At 62.3% G+C, this 16,768-nt stretch overlaps 3 protein-coding genes across 4 annotated transcripts; 2 read left to right on the top strand and 1 right to left on the bottom strand.

Moving 5' to 3' along the window:
• Positions 1-5,622: 5,622 nt before the first annotated feature.
• On the top strand, positions 5,623-10,844 carry APBB3 (amyloid beta precursor protein binding family B member 3). Its single transcript, XM_059825401.1, has 13 exons — positions 5,623-5,671; positions 6,818-7,008; positions 7,329-7,405; positions 7,669-7,726; positions 7,911-8,051; positions 8,451-8,578; positions 8,696-8,701; positions 8,788-8,902; positions 8,989-9,076; positions 9,274-9,357; positions 9,507-9,701; positions 9,736-9,974; positions 10,620-10,844. Exons 1-13 carry the CDS (start codon positions 5,623-5,625, stop codon positions 10,842-10,844), a joined length of 1,596 nt encoding a protein of 531 aa, XP_059681384.1.
• A 186-nt stretch (positions 10,845-11,030) lies between these two features.
• SRA1 (steroid receptor RNA activator 1) lies at positions 11,031-12,974 on the top strand. Its single transcript, XM_059825481.1, has 5 exons — positions 11,031-11,055; positions 11,442-11,567; positions 12,005-12,219; positions 12,370-12,478; positions 12,582-12,974. Exons 1-5 carry the CDS (start codon positions 11,031-11,033, stop codon positions 12,773-12,775), a joined length of 669 nt encoding a protein of 222 aa, XP_059681464.1. The 3' UTR covers positions 12,776-12,974.
• A 1,035-nt stretch (positions 12,975-14,009) lies between these two features.
• On the bottom strand, positions 14,010-16,181 carry EIF4EBP3 (eukaryotic translation initiation factor 4E binding protein 3). Of its 2 annotated transcripts, XM_059825632.1 has the most exons (3): positions 16,046-16,181; positions 14,267-14,440; positions 14,010-14,079 (listed from the first exon to the last, which is right to left on the bottom strand). In XM_059825632.1, the coding sequence occupies exons 1-3, from the start codon at positions 16,161-16,163 to the stop codon at positions 14,051-14,053; spliced, it is 321 nt and encodes a 106-aa protein (XP_059681615.1). In that variant the 5' UTR covers positions 16,164-16,181; the 3' UTR covers positions 14,010-14,050. The 2 variants fall into 2 exon arrangements, with proteins under 2 accessions (XP_059681615.1, XP_059681614.1); XM_059825631.1 differs by lacking the exon at positions 16,046-16,181 and having other exon boundaries at positions 14,267-15,254.
• Between the last annotated feature and the right edge of the window lie 587 nt (positions 16,182-16,768).

Genomic DNA, 16,768 nt, shown 5'->3' with positions numbered 1-16,768 from the left:
CACAAAACTTGTTCTCTAGACCCCTCACCAGCTTCGGTGGTCTTCTCTGGAGGTGCTCCAGCAACTCAATGTCTTTCTTGTAGTGAGATCTTGCAGTGTCCCTTCCCAACCTCTTGTGCAGCCCCAGCCTGCTCGCTGGTGGGGTGGTGCGAGGAGCAGAAAAGGCCATGATGCTGTGCAAGCACTGCTCAGCCATAACTAAAACATCCCTGTCTTATCAGCTCTCTTTTGGTCACAAATCTAAACCACAGCACCATACCAGCTGCTATGAAGAAAACTAACTCCATCCCAGCCAGACCCCATACAACAAGCCGTATTGATTCTCCTGGTGGCAAACATTAACAAGCTGTACAGTCAATTACAACATGTGTTTCCCCTAACAACTGGCCCATCGTTTATTTTGCTGTACTGAGAACAGATCTGCTTTGCTCCAGCAACTCTTCCCCCCACCACAAGAAGGACAGAAGTTTCCTTTGGTGAGATACTGCTGGGAGCACATCACCTTGTTCTTGGTGCCCTGAACAGGACCAGGAAGGGGAAGAGCAGAAAAACATTTTCCCTTTTGTCTTCAGTGGAATCTGGTAACAAACTGAAAATGCTTTTGTTTCCTTCTACCAGGAACATGAGGGCCAACCATAGGCAACATTGCTCATCAGGCCTTAGGCAGCTGCCAGCAGGGCTGACTCAACCCAGCCTCTGTAAAAGCTGTATTTCATTTACTAAGGGAAGAAGTCAATCAACAGGGACTTTCACACAGCATCTACGCCACAAGCAACCATGGCAAAGTAATTTCTGAGGTCTGACAAAATTGCATCGTCATAACTCAAGGGTCATTTACCCCCCTAACAACAGGCAAGATGGAACCTGTTGAATTTATTCCCACCAGGAACACCAGGCTTCTGCTGAGAACCTCATCCCTCAGGGATGCCGAGACCCTGTGCTCCCCAAGGTCTAAGAGACACCAGCCAGAGGTGTCTCAGGTTAGCTACATGTGGCAGGGAGAGCAGAAAGGGCCCAGCACTTCACTGAGGATCCATGACCACAGCCCAAGCAGAGAAAGAGAAAGCCCCCATCCCTTGCAGAGAGCAGCAGCCTAAATAAGTCTCACTGAGTGTCACTGTATTAGTGAAAACACACTGCAAAAATCGTGTCAATAACAAACTACCCACAAGAAAAATGTCAAGTGCTTGATTTTTCTTTTTCCCTCTGATTATCAGCCTGTTTGCATGGACTGTTTTTGCTATTGCTTGCTCCCGTCCAAGGGTGTAGCAGAGAGCACACTCACTCCTGCTTTACTGCAGCAGAAGACTGGTTTTACGGGGCTTACACAGAAACCCCCCCACTAGCCAGCCTCGGGGGGTTTATCACACTGCCTGCACCCTCGGGAAAAACAGGCAATCTGCCCTTTAGTCAGTGCTGTGAAGGGACAGTAATAACCTCAGGCTCTGGATCAAAAGGGACTGCAGTTAAAAAGGAAAAACAATTCTTGCCTCTTGAAGAGGAGCGTGCACTGCAGAGCTGCCATGCGGACACCCTAGGACAGATGCACAAGCTAGAGAGGGCTCCTATCAGCCTTAGCGAGGGACTGCTATATGCATTTAAGGAATAAGTGCCATACACACAAGTGTTTTTTTCCTCCCCATCTGAACAGCAAGAAACAACTGAGAGCAAGGGAAGACCACACTTGTTCCTACCTCTCATTTAGAGAAGTGCTGAGAGATCCCCCTTATATTGTGAAGAGATCTAGCTGATAGTTGCCCTAGGAAGATAAAATTGTGAATCAAGTCAAGGAGAAATCTTATGCCCCTTCTCCAGGATTTCATTATTCAGGCCAGAAAAAAAGAGTTCTGGTCTCTAGCCCAGCACCAAAAATGACACCTGCCACCCTATTTCTTCTTCAAGCACAAATCAAACCAAACCAAACCCAGATCTCTCTATCTTCAGGGCCAACACCAGAAAACTATGAGAGTTGTAGAATTACTAGATGTCTCATACCTTTCCCTGAGGACTATAAGGGATTTCCTTATACTACCTCCTATGAACCAAGGTAAAGCTTCCCCAGGCTCTCTCAGGCAGCTGGCATTCAGCGTTTGTCAGCCCCAGAGCCACACAGCATTGCCTGCTGCCTGAAGACAGACAAAACAATGTTAGTGTAGGTAATCGATGCCTGCTTGAAGAGGTGAACCGACACTCCAGAGAGAAAACAGAAATAAAGGGATCTGTGAAGAGTCTGGGCTTTGCAGAGCTGAGATCAGGCAAAACTCCAGTAGAGTATGTCCTGCTTCAGATTCACAGAATCACAGAATCACAGAATGTTAGGGGTTGGAAGGGACCTCTGGAGATCATCTGGTCCAACCCCCCTGCCAGAGATTCCCACTTGCAAGACCCAGAGACGTTATTGGATGATGCCCAGAAGAAGCAGGGGCAGAGCAAACCCCTCTCCACGCCACCCCCTGGCTCAGCTCCTGGCACAGCATCACTGCTGGGGTTGATGCAGGGCTGCAGCCAGCATGGTGAGTCCCATTGCCAAGCCAGGCTAATTTGGCTTGGTGGCCTGTGGGAAGCAGGGGCTGCGAGAAGCCAGTTGCGAGGCTGATGCTGGGGTGCTCTGTGCAGTGCAGCCACGGAACCATGGGCATGCCCCTCCACCACCGCCACCTCCCTACCCTGTACATGTGGGTCTTCACGCAGCTAGAAACAGCTCCTAGCCAAACCTCAGCCCTGTGACTGAATATACAAGGAAGCACCCAAAGAGCTGAAAAAAAATTCAGCAAGACATTAAAATCATTAGCAATGAAAGATAAAGATTCTTAGGGTATTATTTACCTTCAAGCTGGTGGAAAGGCTATCCTGCTCATTTGGCCTCATTTGCCATATTCCCAAGGAGATACATAAGCTGCGCAATGCCCCACTTCACAGACTCATTGGGATTTCTCAGAGACAGCAGCCCTCTTTTCCACTACACTGACATCCAAAAATATACTTTTCCAATGCTAAGGACTTGCTTCTTCCTTGTTTGGGGTTGGGAATAGGTTTCTTATTAGGCAGAGGATCATACCCTTGCCCTCACACTCTCCAGCCCACCCCAAGCCCAGCCATTAAAGTAACACACCAGAGACCTCTAAAATGGAGACCTCAATGTGGGTTTAACAACTGTGACTTACCCACAGGCATTAACAAAATCAGGACACATCACATGGCAAACAACTCAAGCAGCAGACCATCAATTTAAGCCATGGTTGAAGGGGTTTTACCTTAGAGGTAGCCGAGTCTGGTGAACTGTAGGAACCAGGGATGGGCCATGCATGGCCCATCCCTGGTTCTGCAGAGAGACACCTGGGGAAACCTTGCCCAGGGTCTTCTGGCCTGTCCTGTGCACTGGCTGGTCCATCTGGGAGATGGCCAACCATCCACGCCTGTGTGCGTGCACACTTAGACTCTGAGCATGGGTCTCTGGTGGCCAGCACACAGACCCTCGGGTCCCTTGGACCCTACATGGCTTTGCCGTACAGGGCATCAAGATCTCCTGTCCTACTGAGCAGCTCGTCCAGTCTGAGGTTCACCAGCTGGTCAAAAACACAGGCTCGGAACAGGGAGCACAGTCACAAGGAAGAAATGTGATTAATAAGAGTATAGGACAGACTGCAGTGATGAAACAAGATGCTTAGGCAGGCAAGCATACCTACCACTGCTTACATGCCACTGAACTCTTTTCTCCCTTTTCTTTGTTTTCCCATGCTTGTTCCTCCCCTGATCCCTCCCTTTCCCCTTCCTACCTCTATTCCCCTAAACATCCCATATGAAGTTTCATACAATCCCCAGGTTCTGCTCTGTGCCATCCCCAAATTCTCCTCTCTCTGCATCCCACCATAAGTCTTGTATCACTATAGACCATCATTGCCCTTAAGCTTCATGACATTGCCAGGAGAGACTTGCCTTCAGTTAAGTCACCTTGGTGGGCTTTGCTGAGGAGGAAGAGGAGTGGGAACAGTTTGTGTAGGGGTTGCTGCCTCCCGTTTGATCAGCCAAGCTCAGTTTTTGGAAGTGAAATGCATGTTGAACTAAGGACAAGGAGACATGCACAGCAGAGGATACCACGGTGCTACAAGTCACCATAAGCTTGTTCCTGGCAGGGGCCCCTCCTAGGCGCTGGAAAAAGAGGAAGCATCACTTGGTCTGAGCAAAGCAGGGGTCAAGGTAAGGCCCGCTACCCCTTCTGACTCTTGTTGCCTCAGACACCTCTGAACGCAGGGAGCCACGAGCCTCCTTTGCTCCTGCTGTGTTGGGATGGGTTGGGCTGGGTTAGGGTTAGGCAAAACATGTCCCAAGGACACAGTGCTTGAATGGGGTCTCAAAAATGCCACTACCTCTGACAGATGTGGAAGAAATAGCTTGTAGGCAAAAAAGATGCCAACAGAAGATACAGAAATGATTGTGGGCAACAGAAGTTGGATTATGCAGCAGGTGCCTTTCTTAGGCCAGCAGACGTGAGCAAGGTTAAAATGCGGGTAGGAGGGAAGGGTGTCTCACAAAATTAGGGGCATGTTAGCCCACGGAGTGCATGAATGAAGCCGAGCAAAGAGGCAATGCCTTGCTGAAAGCGAGGGAACAGGCATGGAAAATTAATTTTGCAGTTCCAAAACCTGCAAGCTCTGTGGACAACTGTGTGTGGAAAGAAGCAGGGCAGCTGAGGTGGCATGGGAGGCTCTCAAGGACACAGGCTACATCCAGGACTACTAGCTTCTGCCTCTGGAGAAGGAAAGGTTAAGAGGCCATGATGGACTGTCCAGACATGCCACAAATAGCAAACCATCTTGGAATATGTCACCAGGCACCTGTAGCTTGGGAGGACTTTGTCCCTAACAGCACATGGCAGGGGTCCATGGGGGAATTGAGGTGTACAACAAATGTCTCCAGAGCTTCTGTCCCCAGGTACTGAGCATCAGCCAGGATGTCAGCTCAGGGTAGCACAGAAAACAAAAGTCTCAAACTGGAGATGCAAAGCTTTCAGCCTCTGGTGAGAAGGGGAAGATGACCAGCACACATACTTAGGTGTCTTCAGTACTGACTGAAGAAGGTTGGACCGCAGGCAGAGGGAAATGGGAGGACCTGAGTATGCATGGAAGAGAATGAACCTGGAATAAGTGTGGATGGAGAGGAGTAAGGGTGATCTGTGGGAAAAGGGAGGGCAACGGAGGAAACCTAAGGGAGCATGGAGGCGAAGGGAGCGCAAGGGGCTGATCTGGACCCGCTACTGCACTCAAAAGCCTCTTTCCTGCCCCCAAATGCCCCTTCCCCACTCCAGCATTTTCTGCCCCGAAACGTCTGAAGGACCCCCACCGCCCCTCCGGACTCCGGTAACCCCGCCGGGCACCCGAACACCCGCTCCCCTTCCCGAACGCCGCCGACACGTCCCCTCCCGCGCCCGGAGGCTCCGGCTCGCACCCACCCCCCGCCTCGGTCCTTCCCGCGCCCGGGCGGCCCCTCCCGCCCCCGCCCCCGCCCCGCTGCTGGGCCGCCCCCCCCGCCCCGCCCCGCCCCTCCCGCCCCGCCCTTCCCGCCGCAGACGCCGCTGGGTCCGGGCCTGGGGAGGCGGCGGGCCGGGGGGGTCGCGCCGGGGCCATGCTGGGCAAGGACTACATGCTGGCCATCGTCCTCGTCAACTGCGACGGTCAGCCGCGCCGGCGGGCGGGGCAGGGGCCGGGGTGCGGGGCCGGGGTGTGGGGCCGGGGCCAGGGACTGGGACTGGGGTGCGGAGCCGGGGTGCAGGACCGGGGCCAGGGACTGGGGTGCGGGGCCGGGGTGCGGGGCCGGGGCCGGGGCCGGGGACTGGGGTGCGGGGCCGGGGCCAGAGACTGGGGTGCGGAGCCGGGGTGTGGGGCCGGGGACTGGGGTGCGGGGCCGGGGTGTGAGGCCGGGTCCAGGACTGGGCTGCGGAGCCGGGGCCAAGGCCCGGGGTGCGGAGCCGGGGCCGGGGGCTGGAGCGGCGGCCGCGGCCCGGCGCTGTCCGCGGTGCTGAACGGGGCCGGCGGCGGCCTGTGCTGGGGACGCCCGGCCCGCCCGCGCCGCCTCCCCACCCCTCCCAAGGTCGCGGGGGGCACCCCCACCCCCCGTCCCCACCCTCCCGCGGGTCGGGGGTCCGGCGGGGCGCGGGAGGCGGAGTGGTGGACCGCCGCACAGCGCCCGGCCCCCCCGCCGGCAGCGCAGCCCCGGGGGATGAGCAGCTCCAGGGGTGCGCCGAGCCCTGCGGGTTTTGGGCTGCGTTCCCAGGAGCAGAGCTCGCTGCTGTGCTGCACCACAGGCTCACTCCCCGGACCTCTCCAGGGCTTGGGGTGCAGGGAGGAGGGGCTAACCTACCCCTCCTAGCTGCAACCCTCCGAGGGTGCTTTCCTCCTCCCAGAGCCCAGGGGTCTGTCCCCAACCCTTTTCCCTCGTCAAGCTGGGAAGAAGCCAGTCTTGGGCATCTGGGGGTGTTGGCAGAGGGCTGGGGACCACATGCTGCCCTGCCTGGGCACCCTTGCAGGGTCCCTTCCCCGGCAGGCTCAGACTGCCTGTACTCTCTGCGCCCCTGCCGGGGTCATCCCATCCCTCCGGGTGCCAATGAGGCAGCTGCCTGCACTCATCACTTGCCTGGGGTCCGCCACTACTGCAGCCTCTCTGGCGTCATGCCAAGCCTTCCCTCGTCATGCTTCTCGCCTGGGCCATGTGCCCAGCTGTGCACCCAGAGGCCACCGCAGGACCCTTTCGCTGTTGGGTGAAACTGCTCACTTCTCAGGGCGCCCTGCAGCTGGGCGACCTTCCCCCCTTGTCTGCACAGACAACCTCTGGAGTGACCAGAGCCTGGAGACAGACCCTGACCTCCCCCCAGGCTGGAGGAAAATCCGTGACTCTCTGGGCACCTACTACTGGCATGTGCCGACTGGCACAACGCAGTGGCAGCATCCCGCATGCACCACCGGCCCAGGAGGGCACCTGGAGGCTGATGGAGAGGAGACACTCCAGGGAATGGTAGGGAATGTGGGCAGGGGGGTGAGGGCTGGTGCTGGATCCCGCCCCCTGGCAGGAGCCTGCTGAAGGGCCCTCTGGGCATCGCTGGTCCAGTCTCCCCTTGGAACAGACCTGTTTCTGTCACCCCAAAATCCTGCTCAGCCCATTCCTGGCCAGGCTTAAGCCCCTTGGAAGGCTCCAGCAGGCCCCATGTTGACCTCATCCTGGCTGCATGGGATGCCCACAAGCTGAGGCACTGTTGTCCTGGAAGGGAGGGCTCCTACCTGGTGCCTCCCGACAGCCTGTCTTGCTCCCCTCAGCCCTTTCCTCTTCTCTCCCAGGACTGCCAGGCCCCCACGGTGAAGCACTCGGGAAAAGACAGGCCCATTCCCAGCCCCATGGCTTCGCTGTCCCGGAGGTAGGGCTGCCCACACGCTCTGCTGGCTTGTGGGGCACCACGGACGTTTTACCGCCCCTGGGTGCTGGGCCCCAGTGCCCCCCCACCAGAGCAGCCCCCCACATTGGAGCCAGCAGGACCACGTTGGTCACCTCCATGGGATGCTTCTCCCAGCTGGCGGCATGGGGGTCTGCCGGTGCCAGGGCATCCTGGTGCTTCCCTGAGTGCCCCAGGTCTGTGCTGCCGAGTGGGAGCCGTCCCCTCACCGCCCTGTCCCTCCGCAGGACCTCACTGCCCTGGCACGGAGACGACTTCCAACACAGCGCAGAGCCTGGCTCCAAGGTACCACACCTGGGGGCTTCCCCGGGGTGTCGTGGGCTGGGGCTGGCAGAGGAGGGGGCAGGCAGCAGCTGGCAGGGACAGGGATGGGAGCAAGAGCAGAGGTGACCACGCTGGCACGGCGAGGGGTGTGGGATAGGGGTGGCTGTGCAGGCCGGGCACTGAAGCCCCATGTGGCTCTGCTCAGTGCTTTGCTGTGCGCTCGCTGGGCTGGGTGGAGATCCCCGAGGAGGACCTGGCACCTGGCAAGAGCAGCATCGCTGTCAACAACTGCATCCAGCAGCTCTCCAACAGCAAGAGCCAGGGCTCTGCAGAGAACCGGGGCGAGGTGAGAGCCTGGAACGGTGCTGCCAGGCAGGGTCCCACGCCGGGGCCACTGCTGCTGAGGCTGGCTATCCCCACCGATGGGGACCGTGCCTGGGGCGGGGCCAGGGACAAGTGCAGTGGCAGAGTCAACTCTCGGCAACACACGGCATCCACACGATGGTCCCAAGTGTGGGGTAGGTGGGTCTGACAGGGTTGTCCCTTGGGGACAGTGCCAGGGGTGCCTGGGTGAGCTGTCCCCACACACGGGAATGGTACCTGGGGAGGGCTGGGGGTGGGACAGGGCTGTCCTCACGCCTGGGGCTGAGGAGGCTGGGGCGATGGGGGTGTCCCTACACGTGGGCTGGGTGCTGGGGACGCCCAGGCTCTCTGCCAGGCTGAGGGAGCCACTGACTCTGTGCAGGGCCAGGACCTGGTGATGATCCTGAAGAAGGACACCATGAGCCTGGTAGATCCCCTTGACCGCAGCCTCATCCACCGCCAGCCCATCCTCAACATCCGTGTCTGGGGCGTTGGCTGCAACAACGGCAGGTGCCGGGCCTGGGGCAGAGCCGGGGGCTGGGGGCGGCTCTGCCCGCTGTGGGGGGAAGGCACCCCAGCAGTAACCTGTCCCCTCTCCTCCCTCCCCGACTGCCACTGCGGCTGCAGGGACAGGTAAGGGGGCGCAAGGCCAGGGGGCAGCATGGGGAGGGGGGCGCTGCCTCTGCTGGGGTCTCACTGGCTTGCTCATGGCCTTGCAGAGACTTTGCCTTTGTGGCCAGTGACAAGGACACCTGCGTCCTCAAGTGTCACGTCTTCCACTGCAACGTGCCTGCCAAGGGCATTGCCAAGGCCCTGCACGAGATGTGCTCCAAGGTGAGATGCAGGGGCCCTGGTGGGTGTGGGCATGGCCCGGCCACCTCCGGAGTGAGGGGAGGCACCAGGACCCCCATCTCTTGCAGATCGTGGCTGAGCGAGCTGTAGCGAGCAGCGGGCTGCCATGCACCGCCACGCTGGAGCCCATCTCCACCGAGGACCTGCCGCTGCAAGGTACCGTCCCCCCAGTGCTGCCGGCTGCTCCCCCCTGCCCACAGTCCGCCCTCGGGCAGTGGGATGCCCAGCAGCCAGAGCCCTTTGGCCTGCCCGGAGGTGTCCTCGGGGTCCTTGGGGATGAGGGGGGGGGACACGGGGGGCACACAGAGGGGGATGACATGGGGGGGTCCCCCCCACCTTTCCTGTCCTGGCAGTGGATATCCTGGAAGCGGTGAGGCAGTCGATGCAAACCTACGAGGCGTTGTACATTGGCAGCATGCCCGTGCCCAGGGCCATGGGTAAGCACCGCTGGCCCCACTGCAGCTGGGGGACGCCTGAGAACCCCCCGCTATGGGGCAGCCAAGCAGCCATGCCCTGGCACCAGGCAGTCCCTGCAGCCCCCGCAGCTGGGGCAGGGGCTGATGGGCTGGGGTCTCCTGCTCCCCAGGGATGGATGTGCTGAACGAGGCCATCGAGAAGCTGACGAGGGTCTCCGGGCGGGAGTGCTGGACGCCTTCCCTCATCCGTGTGTCTGACATGGCCATGAGGGTGCACCCCGCGCAGGTGGGGAGGGGGACGGGGGGCTCCAGCCGAAGTGGGCGCCCTGCTGCCACTGGGGTGAGGCAGGCAACACCCATGGGGGGTCCGGCCTCCCGGCGGAGGGGACCTGGTGGCAGTGGCAGGGGTGCCCGGGGTGTGGCCAGGGGTGGATGGGCCCACGGGGTCCCCGCAGGAGGACGAGGAGGCAGCGCACATCTGGGAGTGCCAGGTGCGGTACGTGACCTTCCTGGGTGTGGGCCGGGACGCCCACACCTTTGCACTCATCGTGGACACGGGGCGACGCTTCCAGTGCACGGCCTTCTGGTGCGAGCCTGACGCCGGCACCATCTCGGAGGCGGTGCAGGCAGCCTGCATGGTGAGCGGGAGTGGGGCATCCCCCAAGTCCCCCAGCTTCCCAGCCCTCCTCTGGGGACACTCGGAGGAGGAAGCAAGGCCTGGGGATGGGGGAGGACAAAGCTGGGGCCGGCGTGGGACGCCCAGCCCTGGGGAGGACAGCGGGGGCAGGAGGGAGTTGACCCCACGGTGCCGTGTCCAACCCAGAGCCTTGCTGAGCTGGGCTGTGTCCGGCCCCACGGTGATGCCATGTCGTGCCCCACCCCATGGCCACACCATGTTGTGTCTGACCCCATGGCCACGCCGTGTTGTGTCCCACCCTACGGTGATGCCACGTTGTGCCCCACCCCATGGCCACACCACGTTGCGTGTGACCCCATGGCCACGCCGTGTTGCGTCCCACCCTACGGTGACGCCACGTTGCGTGTGACCCCATGGCCACGCCGTGTTGCGTCCCACCCTACGGTGACGCCACGTTGCGTGTGACCCCATGGCCACGCCGTGTTGTGTCCAATGCCACGGTGATGCCATGTTGTGTCCAACCCCCCAGTGATGCCGTCTTGCATCCCACCCCACGGCCACGCCACCTTGCATGGGACCCCCCCCGCGGTGACGCCACACTGCTCCCCCCCCCCAGCCACGCCCTGTCCCCCCTGTCCCACCGCAGGTGCAGTACCAGAAGTGCCTGGTGGCCGCTGCACCGGGGCCTAAGGTGAAGGGTGCGACGGGCCGGGACCGGCCGGGGCCGGTGGCCTCGGGGGACGCTGCCAGCGGGGCGGCCAAGGCGAGCGGGGGCAGCGGGGGGGCGGCGGGGGCCGGTGCCCGCAAGCGGGGCCTCTTCTCCTTCCTGGAGGCCTTCCGCCTCAGGCGAGCCCTCCTCCACACCCCATAGGGGGCCGGGGCGGGGGACGGGGGCCGGGGCCGGGACCTTCGGCCCCGTCCCCGGCCCCCGTCCCCCGCCCCGGCTCCCGTGTCCCCGGCGGGGCGGGGACACGGGAAGCCCCGCCCCTTCCAGCCTCGCCCCGCCCCGCCCCGCCCCATCGGACGGAAGGGGCGGGGCCGGGCGTGACGTGGCGGGATGGCGGAGCTCTACGTGAAGCCGGGTGAGGGGACGCGGGTCGGGGGGGGGGGGGTGTGAACTTCCGGTCCGGCGGGGAGCGGGGGGAGCCTCGGGGGGGGGGGGGAGGTCGGGGGGGGCGTGTTTGAGCGTGGGGAGCCCCGGGAGGACGCGGGGGGGGGGCGCCCCGGGGGTGCCGGGTCCCGCCGTGGGGAGCTCCGGGGAAGCCGTGGTCGGGGGGGGCCCGGGGGGGGCCGTGTCCGGGTGAGGGGGGCCGGGGGGGGGTGTCTGGTGGGGGGAACCCCGGGAAGGCCGTGTCTGGGGTGGGGGAGGCCCATCCTGGCACAGGGCCCCGCGATCCCCTGTCCGGGGGGGGTCCCCTTGGTTCCCCCCCCCCCCCCCCGGGTCTCACCGTGCCCTTTCCTGCCGCAGGGAACCAGGAGCGCGGCTGGAACGACCCCCCCCAGTTCTCCTACGGACTGCAGGCGCAGGCCGGGGGGCCCAGGCGAACCCCGCTCACCCGCCGGGCCCCTCCTCCGCCCGCGGGGGCTCCCGCAGGTCAGCACCCCCAAAGCTCCCGGCCCACCCTGCTTCACCCCCGCCCAGCCAGGGCCTGCTCCGGGGCAGCCGGGGCCCAGCACAGCCCCGGGCTGGCAGCGCCACAGGGGCCTCTCTTTGCCTCTCCCCTTTGGGGGTCCGGGTCCCTCTTCCCGCTTGGATCCCGCGGGAATGGGGGGGACTGCCCCCTCCGCCCCGTGGCGGTGGCTGAGGGGCAGTAGAGTCGGTGGCACCTGCGCTTGTGGCCGGCCCTGGGGCGCAGAGGCCTGGCAATGCTGGCACAGCGGTGCCAGGCCTGTGCAGGCAGAGGGGCAGCACAGGCGGGGGGGCCCTGGGGCCTGAGCCCCCCCTTCCTGCTGGGCCTGTTTGATGGGGGTGACACCCCTGCGGCTGGGGCCAGGCTGACGGGGCTCCGCACCGGTGCTTCTTCCCTGCAGGTGCTCCTCCAGACCCGGCCAGTGCCCCTGCTGCCTCCACCCCACCACCCCGCCAAGCGCTGGGGCCACCCCGCCTCGGGCCCCTCGGCCCTGGCCCACGGGCAGAGAGCGGGAGGCCGAGCGCTGCGGCGTGCCCCGAGGAGTGCAGCATGCCCGCCAAGGCGGTCCTGGTCCCGCTGCGGGAGGCCCTCGACGCCTGCCGCCCGACGGTGCAGGTGAGGCCCCAGCCCCTTCCTTCTCCTCTGCCTCATGCGCTGCAGGGGCAGGAGCCAGGCAGCGGGTACCTGCTCCCGGGATGGCTGCCACGGGGGCTCCCCAGAGCTGCTGGGGGGCAGGTTCCCCCTCGAGCTCATCTCTGCTTCTAGAAACAATTGTGCGACGACATCGGGCGGCGGCTGACGGTGCTGGGGGATTCCTGGGCTCAGGGGAAGCTGTCAGCCCCAGTGAGGAAAAGGATGAGCCTCCTGGTGCAAGGTAAGGGGGGGCTGCATTCGAGACAGCACCAGGTCATGAAGCACAGGGCACCCCCCGGGAAAGGCTGACCCCACACCGCTAACGGGTTCCCCTTTCCTGGCAGAGCTCCAGCAACAGCACTGGGACGCAGCTGACGAGATTCACCGCTCACTCATGGTGGACTACGTGAACGAGGTGAGCCAGTGGCTGGTGGGCGTCAAGCGTCTGATCGCTGAGATGAGGAGCCTGCCTGCTGCGGACCTGGCTGCGGCGACGGATGGCAGCACCGAGGCTGGGCCTGGCCAGGAGGATCCCTGATGCCAGGGACGGGGCTGAGGACTGTGAGCAGGACAGCCTCTGCCCAGGGCCAGCGGCAGGAGGAGGGCCCCCGCTGCCCAAAGGGGTCTGGGCACCTCCTCTGCCTCCCAATCCTCACCCAGGAAAAGGGGATTTTAATCATTGCAACATTTTAGTGGCGATTCATTAACGTGATGTTTAATAAACAGCACTAACCTGCCCCTGACTGCAGCCTGCCCTGGGGTGCCAGCACCAGAGGGGTCCTGGTTCTCTCCCAGGAGCAGCAGGAGATGGGACTGCTGGGCAAGGCCACGGCAGCTTCAGGCTTGGCTAAGCAGGCTCTGGGCTGTTCCCAGCCCACAAGACATGAAGGGAAGGAATGCCCCCGGCAGCACCCCCAGCATCACCCAGGTTAAGTGAGCAGCGATGCATTTTCCTGATGCATTTCCCTGCTGCAGTGGTTGGCAAAGCCTGGCCCCCTCTGGCCTTGCCTTCGGCAGGGAGTTGGGGGGCGGGGGGGGCTACAGCAGCAGGCACATGGCCCAGCTCCTCTGCAGGAGGAGACGACCCCTGAGGAGTTCTAGGCTGGCTGGGGAGGCCGACCTGTCTCCAGCCCAGAGCAGCCTGGCATGGCCAGGCTTTGTGCTGCAGCTACAGCCTGTGCTCCCATCTGGGCTCCTGCCCATCCTGGCACAGCTCAGACCTGAGAGACCTGGGTGGCCTCAGGGACAGGGAGATTCAGGGAGAAACATCATGGTGTTAGTGATGCCCACCGGGTCAGGTAAGCCCGGGGTGTTAACATGTACCCTGGACAGCAAGCAGGCCGCACTGCGCTACTCCCTCCTGCGCTCGCAGGAAGGCCTCACCAGCTGCCCGCACCACAGCCGGGGCAGACTGCATGTGGCACCCCAAGCCTGGGAGCAGACCCTGAGGCCCTGCGTTCACCGCTCCCCCCCCACCAGCCTGCAGGGACGTGGTGCAGGAGGAGGAGATCCTCCACACCCTCAAAGGGCTCCCGATGCTGCTCGGCTCCTTTTAGGTCCCCTCCCCAGGGCTCTGAGGACGCAGCTGAGCCCCAACATAGAGATGCACCAGGTCAGCACAGGGGTTTCATGGTGTTTATTGATCAAGCATGAGCTCCTAGGCAATTGCACCAGCCAGTTGTGCTAGAGCCTGAGGTGTCACATGTCCATCCCCAGCGTCAGAGAGGGCTGCAGCCAGCTGGTCACGGTGCCAGCACCTCCACGAGGCCCAGGAACAGGCCCAGCCATGGCCTGGAGACAGGGAGCTGGAAACTCAGATGTCCATCTCAAACTGGTCTTGATCTGCAAGGGTACAGAGGGATACAGGGCAAGGGTTAGGATGGGGCAGCCGTGGGAGAAACGTGCAGGCAAAGGGGGCAGGAACTGGAACTGGGGCTGAGCCGGGATCTCCCCTTGCCCTTGCGGCCAGGCGGGACCCCCATGCCCCAGGCAGCACATAGGCAGGGGGCTGTGTGCCTGGGCTGCTCACCTGGCATGGCTTCTTCGCTCTCATTCCGCTCCTTGAGCTCCTCCAGCTTGACGAGGCTGGACTGGGCCAGGGATGTGACACCGGGGATCTGGGGCAGGCAGCAGGGAGGGGTCCTGGCCACGGGTGAATTCTTGCACTCCAGCAGGAACTTGCGGTCGTAGATGATGCGGGTACCTGCCAAAAGCAGGGGGCTGTCAGGCACTGCCAGCCCCTGGCCTCCCCCATCTCCGAGCACCATGGCCTGAGCCCGGAGCAGGGGGTGGGACCCAGTGCTTGGCCATGGCTTGGGGACACATCTGGCTCTGGAGCCACTGTGGGGCTTCCCACGTGGCAGACTGCGACGCCCGTCCTGCCCAGCAGCAATTCCCCACATTGTTCCTCCCCTTGAGGGTCCTGGAGCTCTGCCAGGACACAGCGCAGGGTGTCCAGCCTTGAGTTGGGTGCCCCACAGCATCTAACACCACAGCCACCCCTGTGCTGCCTGGAAGGCAGGGCCAGCCCTGGGGCACTGGGCACACAGCCCAAGCCCGGTGGCCAGGCAGCGGGCAGGTCCCCAGCGCACCCTGCCCAGAGGTGGCTGGCTCAGGGGTGCTCCCTGCAGCTACTGAACAGCAAAGGCTGGGGGCTCCCCCGTTGGCACCGTGGGGAGCTGTACCCGGGGACGCGTTCCCAGCAGCTCAGCCAGCAAGCCACCCTGCTGTGCCCTGCGCGAGGACAACGCGCTGGGTTTGATGGGATACCTCCTCCAGTGTGCAAGCCTGCTGGGTGTACAGCCCCAGGGCAGTGCCCACCCAGGGCACACACTGCCTCCCCCTGTGCCCCAAGCGCCTGCCATCGATCGATCCCCGAGGTCACGTCAGCCTGTGAGCCATGTCTGCTGCCCTGCAGCAGGTCCAGGCCTGCCTTCCCCTGCCCGGCTGTCCCTGCAGCCGAGCACCGGTTCCCTGCCAGCCTCCGGCAGCGGGTGCAGTCCAAGGCGGCAGTGAGCCCAGAGTTCCTGCATGGGCCGGGCCCTTCCCGGCACCACAAACACATTGCGCAACTCGTGCCTGCAGCGGCCCCGCCAGCACTGGGCCTGGCTCCCAGCCCCAGATAAGCTTATCGGAGGCACACAACGGAGCCAGCGCCCACAGGGTGGCCACCGGCAGCTCAACCGAAACATGCCCAGCTCAGGGATGGGGCACACGCTACCCTGAGGACAGACAGCAAAGAAAAGGACCTGCTCGACAGCTGAACCAGGAGGTTGAAGGGGGGCAAAAGGCCTCGGGTACCCCTGGAGGGAGCTGTGCCACCCCGTACCGTCCCCCAGAGCTGATGAACTCGGGTGGGAGCACACTTCCTGGCCCCTGTGCCTTCCCCAGCTCCAGCCAGCCGTGCCCAGGCATGACCTACCCCCGAGTGACCAGCGCTGCATCCACCACCCCAGCGGCACTGCCGGCAGCCTGCTCCCCAGCGGTCCAAACACCAGGCACTGCTTCTGCCTGCTCCCCCCGGTACCACAGGGCAATGATGGCCCTAACTTCCAGCACTATCTTCATACAAAGCTTTGGGGTTCCGTTTTCCACTCCAGCTCTGGGCTGCCATGGAAGCCACCACCCCATGGGCCTGCCTGGATCCGGTGCCCAGAGCAGATGCCCATGCCCCCAAGGACCAAGCTGCAGGGTGGAAAGCCCAGGGAGGGCCCCGCTCAGGAAGGAGCTGCCTAAATTAGGCAGGGGTAGGGCGGCTGAGGCCACCGTTCCGTTCAAGGGACAACCCCATCCCTGTGCTGGGTCTTACCCCCCGGCGTGGTGGAGTAGACGGTGCCACCCGGCGTGGAGCTGTAGCCTTCCGGGATGGGGAGATGGTGGCTCCCCGGGATGGGGCAGGAGGAGGTGGCGGTGCCTGTTGCGGCCATGGAGCCCACATGGGTGGGGTGGGGGAGGGACAGGGGAGGGGCCTTAGGCCCCTCCCCTCTCCCACCCCACCCCTCCCCTGCAACTCACCCCAAGAGCAAACACTTACTGCACTGCAACACCATTTGTTTTCAACACAATTACTGTTAACACGAGTGTTTCTCATTTAGCGTTTGCACTATCCGGGGGGCGGCAGCAGCAGTTCAATGTTTTTTGCATTTTGTCCTCAAATACTAGGAAAAATATCCGAAAATATCATCCAGTAGCATTTCTGAGGTTTATCTGCCTGCGGTACTCAGATATTGCTTGGGCACTTTGGGTTTTCAGTACTCCTTCCTCATGCTCTTCCTGGGGAAACTTGCTGCTGCGTGTAAGGATTTGTCTGGAGAAGGTGGAGGAAGGTGGAGAAGTCTCCATCTGGTCTGAGACACCACCGAAAGTGGTCCATTAGATTGGACGCTACGTGCACTGGAGTTACCTGCTTGAGGAACGGACCAAATATTCACTGTAGTTACTGCATTGCCACTGAGCAAAAGCAGAAATAAGCATAGTCCAAAGTGCAGGAAGTGGAAAACTTCTGCACCTGAGTAGAGAATGAATGTTCACC

The sequence above is a fragment of the Gavia stellata genome, chromosome 16 (genome assembly GCF_030936135.1).
Source record: "Gavia stellata isolate bGavSte3 chromosome 16, bGavSte3.hap2, whole genome shotgun sequence".
Lineage (NCBI taxonomy): Eukaryota > Metazoa > Chordata > Aves > Gaviiformes > Gaviidae > Gavia > Gavia stellata.
The sequence above is the reverse complement of the archived record's forward strand: the minus strand, read 5'-3'. Positions and strand labels throughout refer to the sequence as shown.

Coding starts and splice junctions, on each gene's coding strand:
- APBB3 (XM_059825401.1), top strand. CDS start 5,623: ATGCTGGGCAAGGACTACATGCTGGCCATCGTCCTCGTCAACTGCGAC. Junction 8,903..8,988: donor TGCACGAGATGTGCTCCAAG/GTGAGATGCAGG, acceptor CATCTCTTGCAG/ATCGTGGCTGAGCGAGCTGT. Junction 9,702..9,735: donor GCAGGCAACACCCATGGGGG/GTCCGGCCTCCC, acceptor ACCTGGTGGCAG/TGGCAGGGGTGCCCGGGGTG.
- SRA1 (XM_059825481.1), top strand. CDS start 11,031: ATGGCGGAGCTCTACGTGAAGCCGG. Junction 12,220..12,369: donor CCTGCCGCCCGACGGTGCAG/GTGAGGCCCCAG, acceptor CTCTGCTTCTAG/AAACAATTGTGCGACGACAT. Junction 12,479..12,581: donor GATGAGCCTCCTGGTGCAAG/GTAAGGGGGGGC, acceptor CTTTCCTGGCAG/AGCTCCAGCAACAGCACTGG.
- EIF4EBP3 (XM_059825631.1), bottom strand. CDS start 14,720: ATGCTGTGGGGCACCCAACTCAAGGCTGGACACCCTGCGCTGTGTCCT. Junction 14,080..14,266: donor GAGCGAAGAAGCCATGCCAG/GTGAGCAGCCCA, acceptor GTACCCTTGCAG/ATCAAGACCAGTTTGAGATG.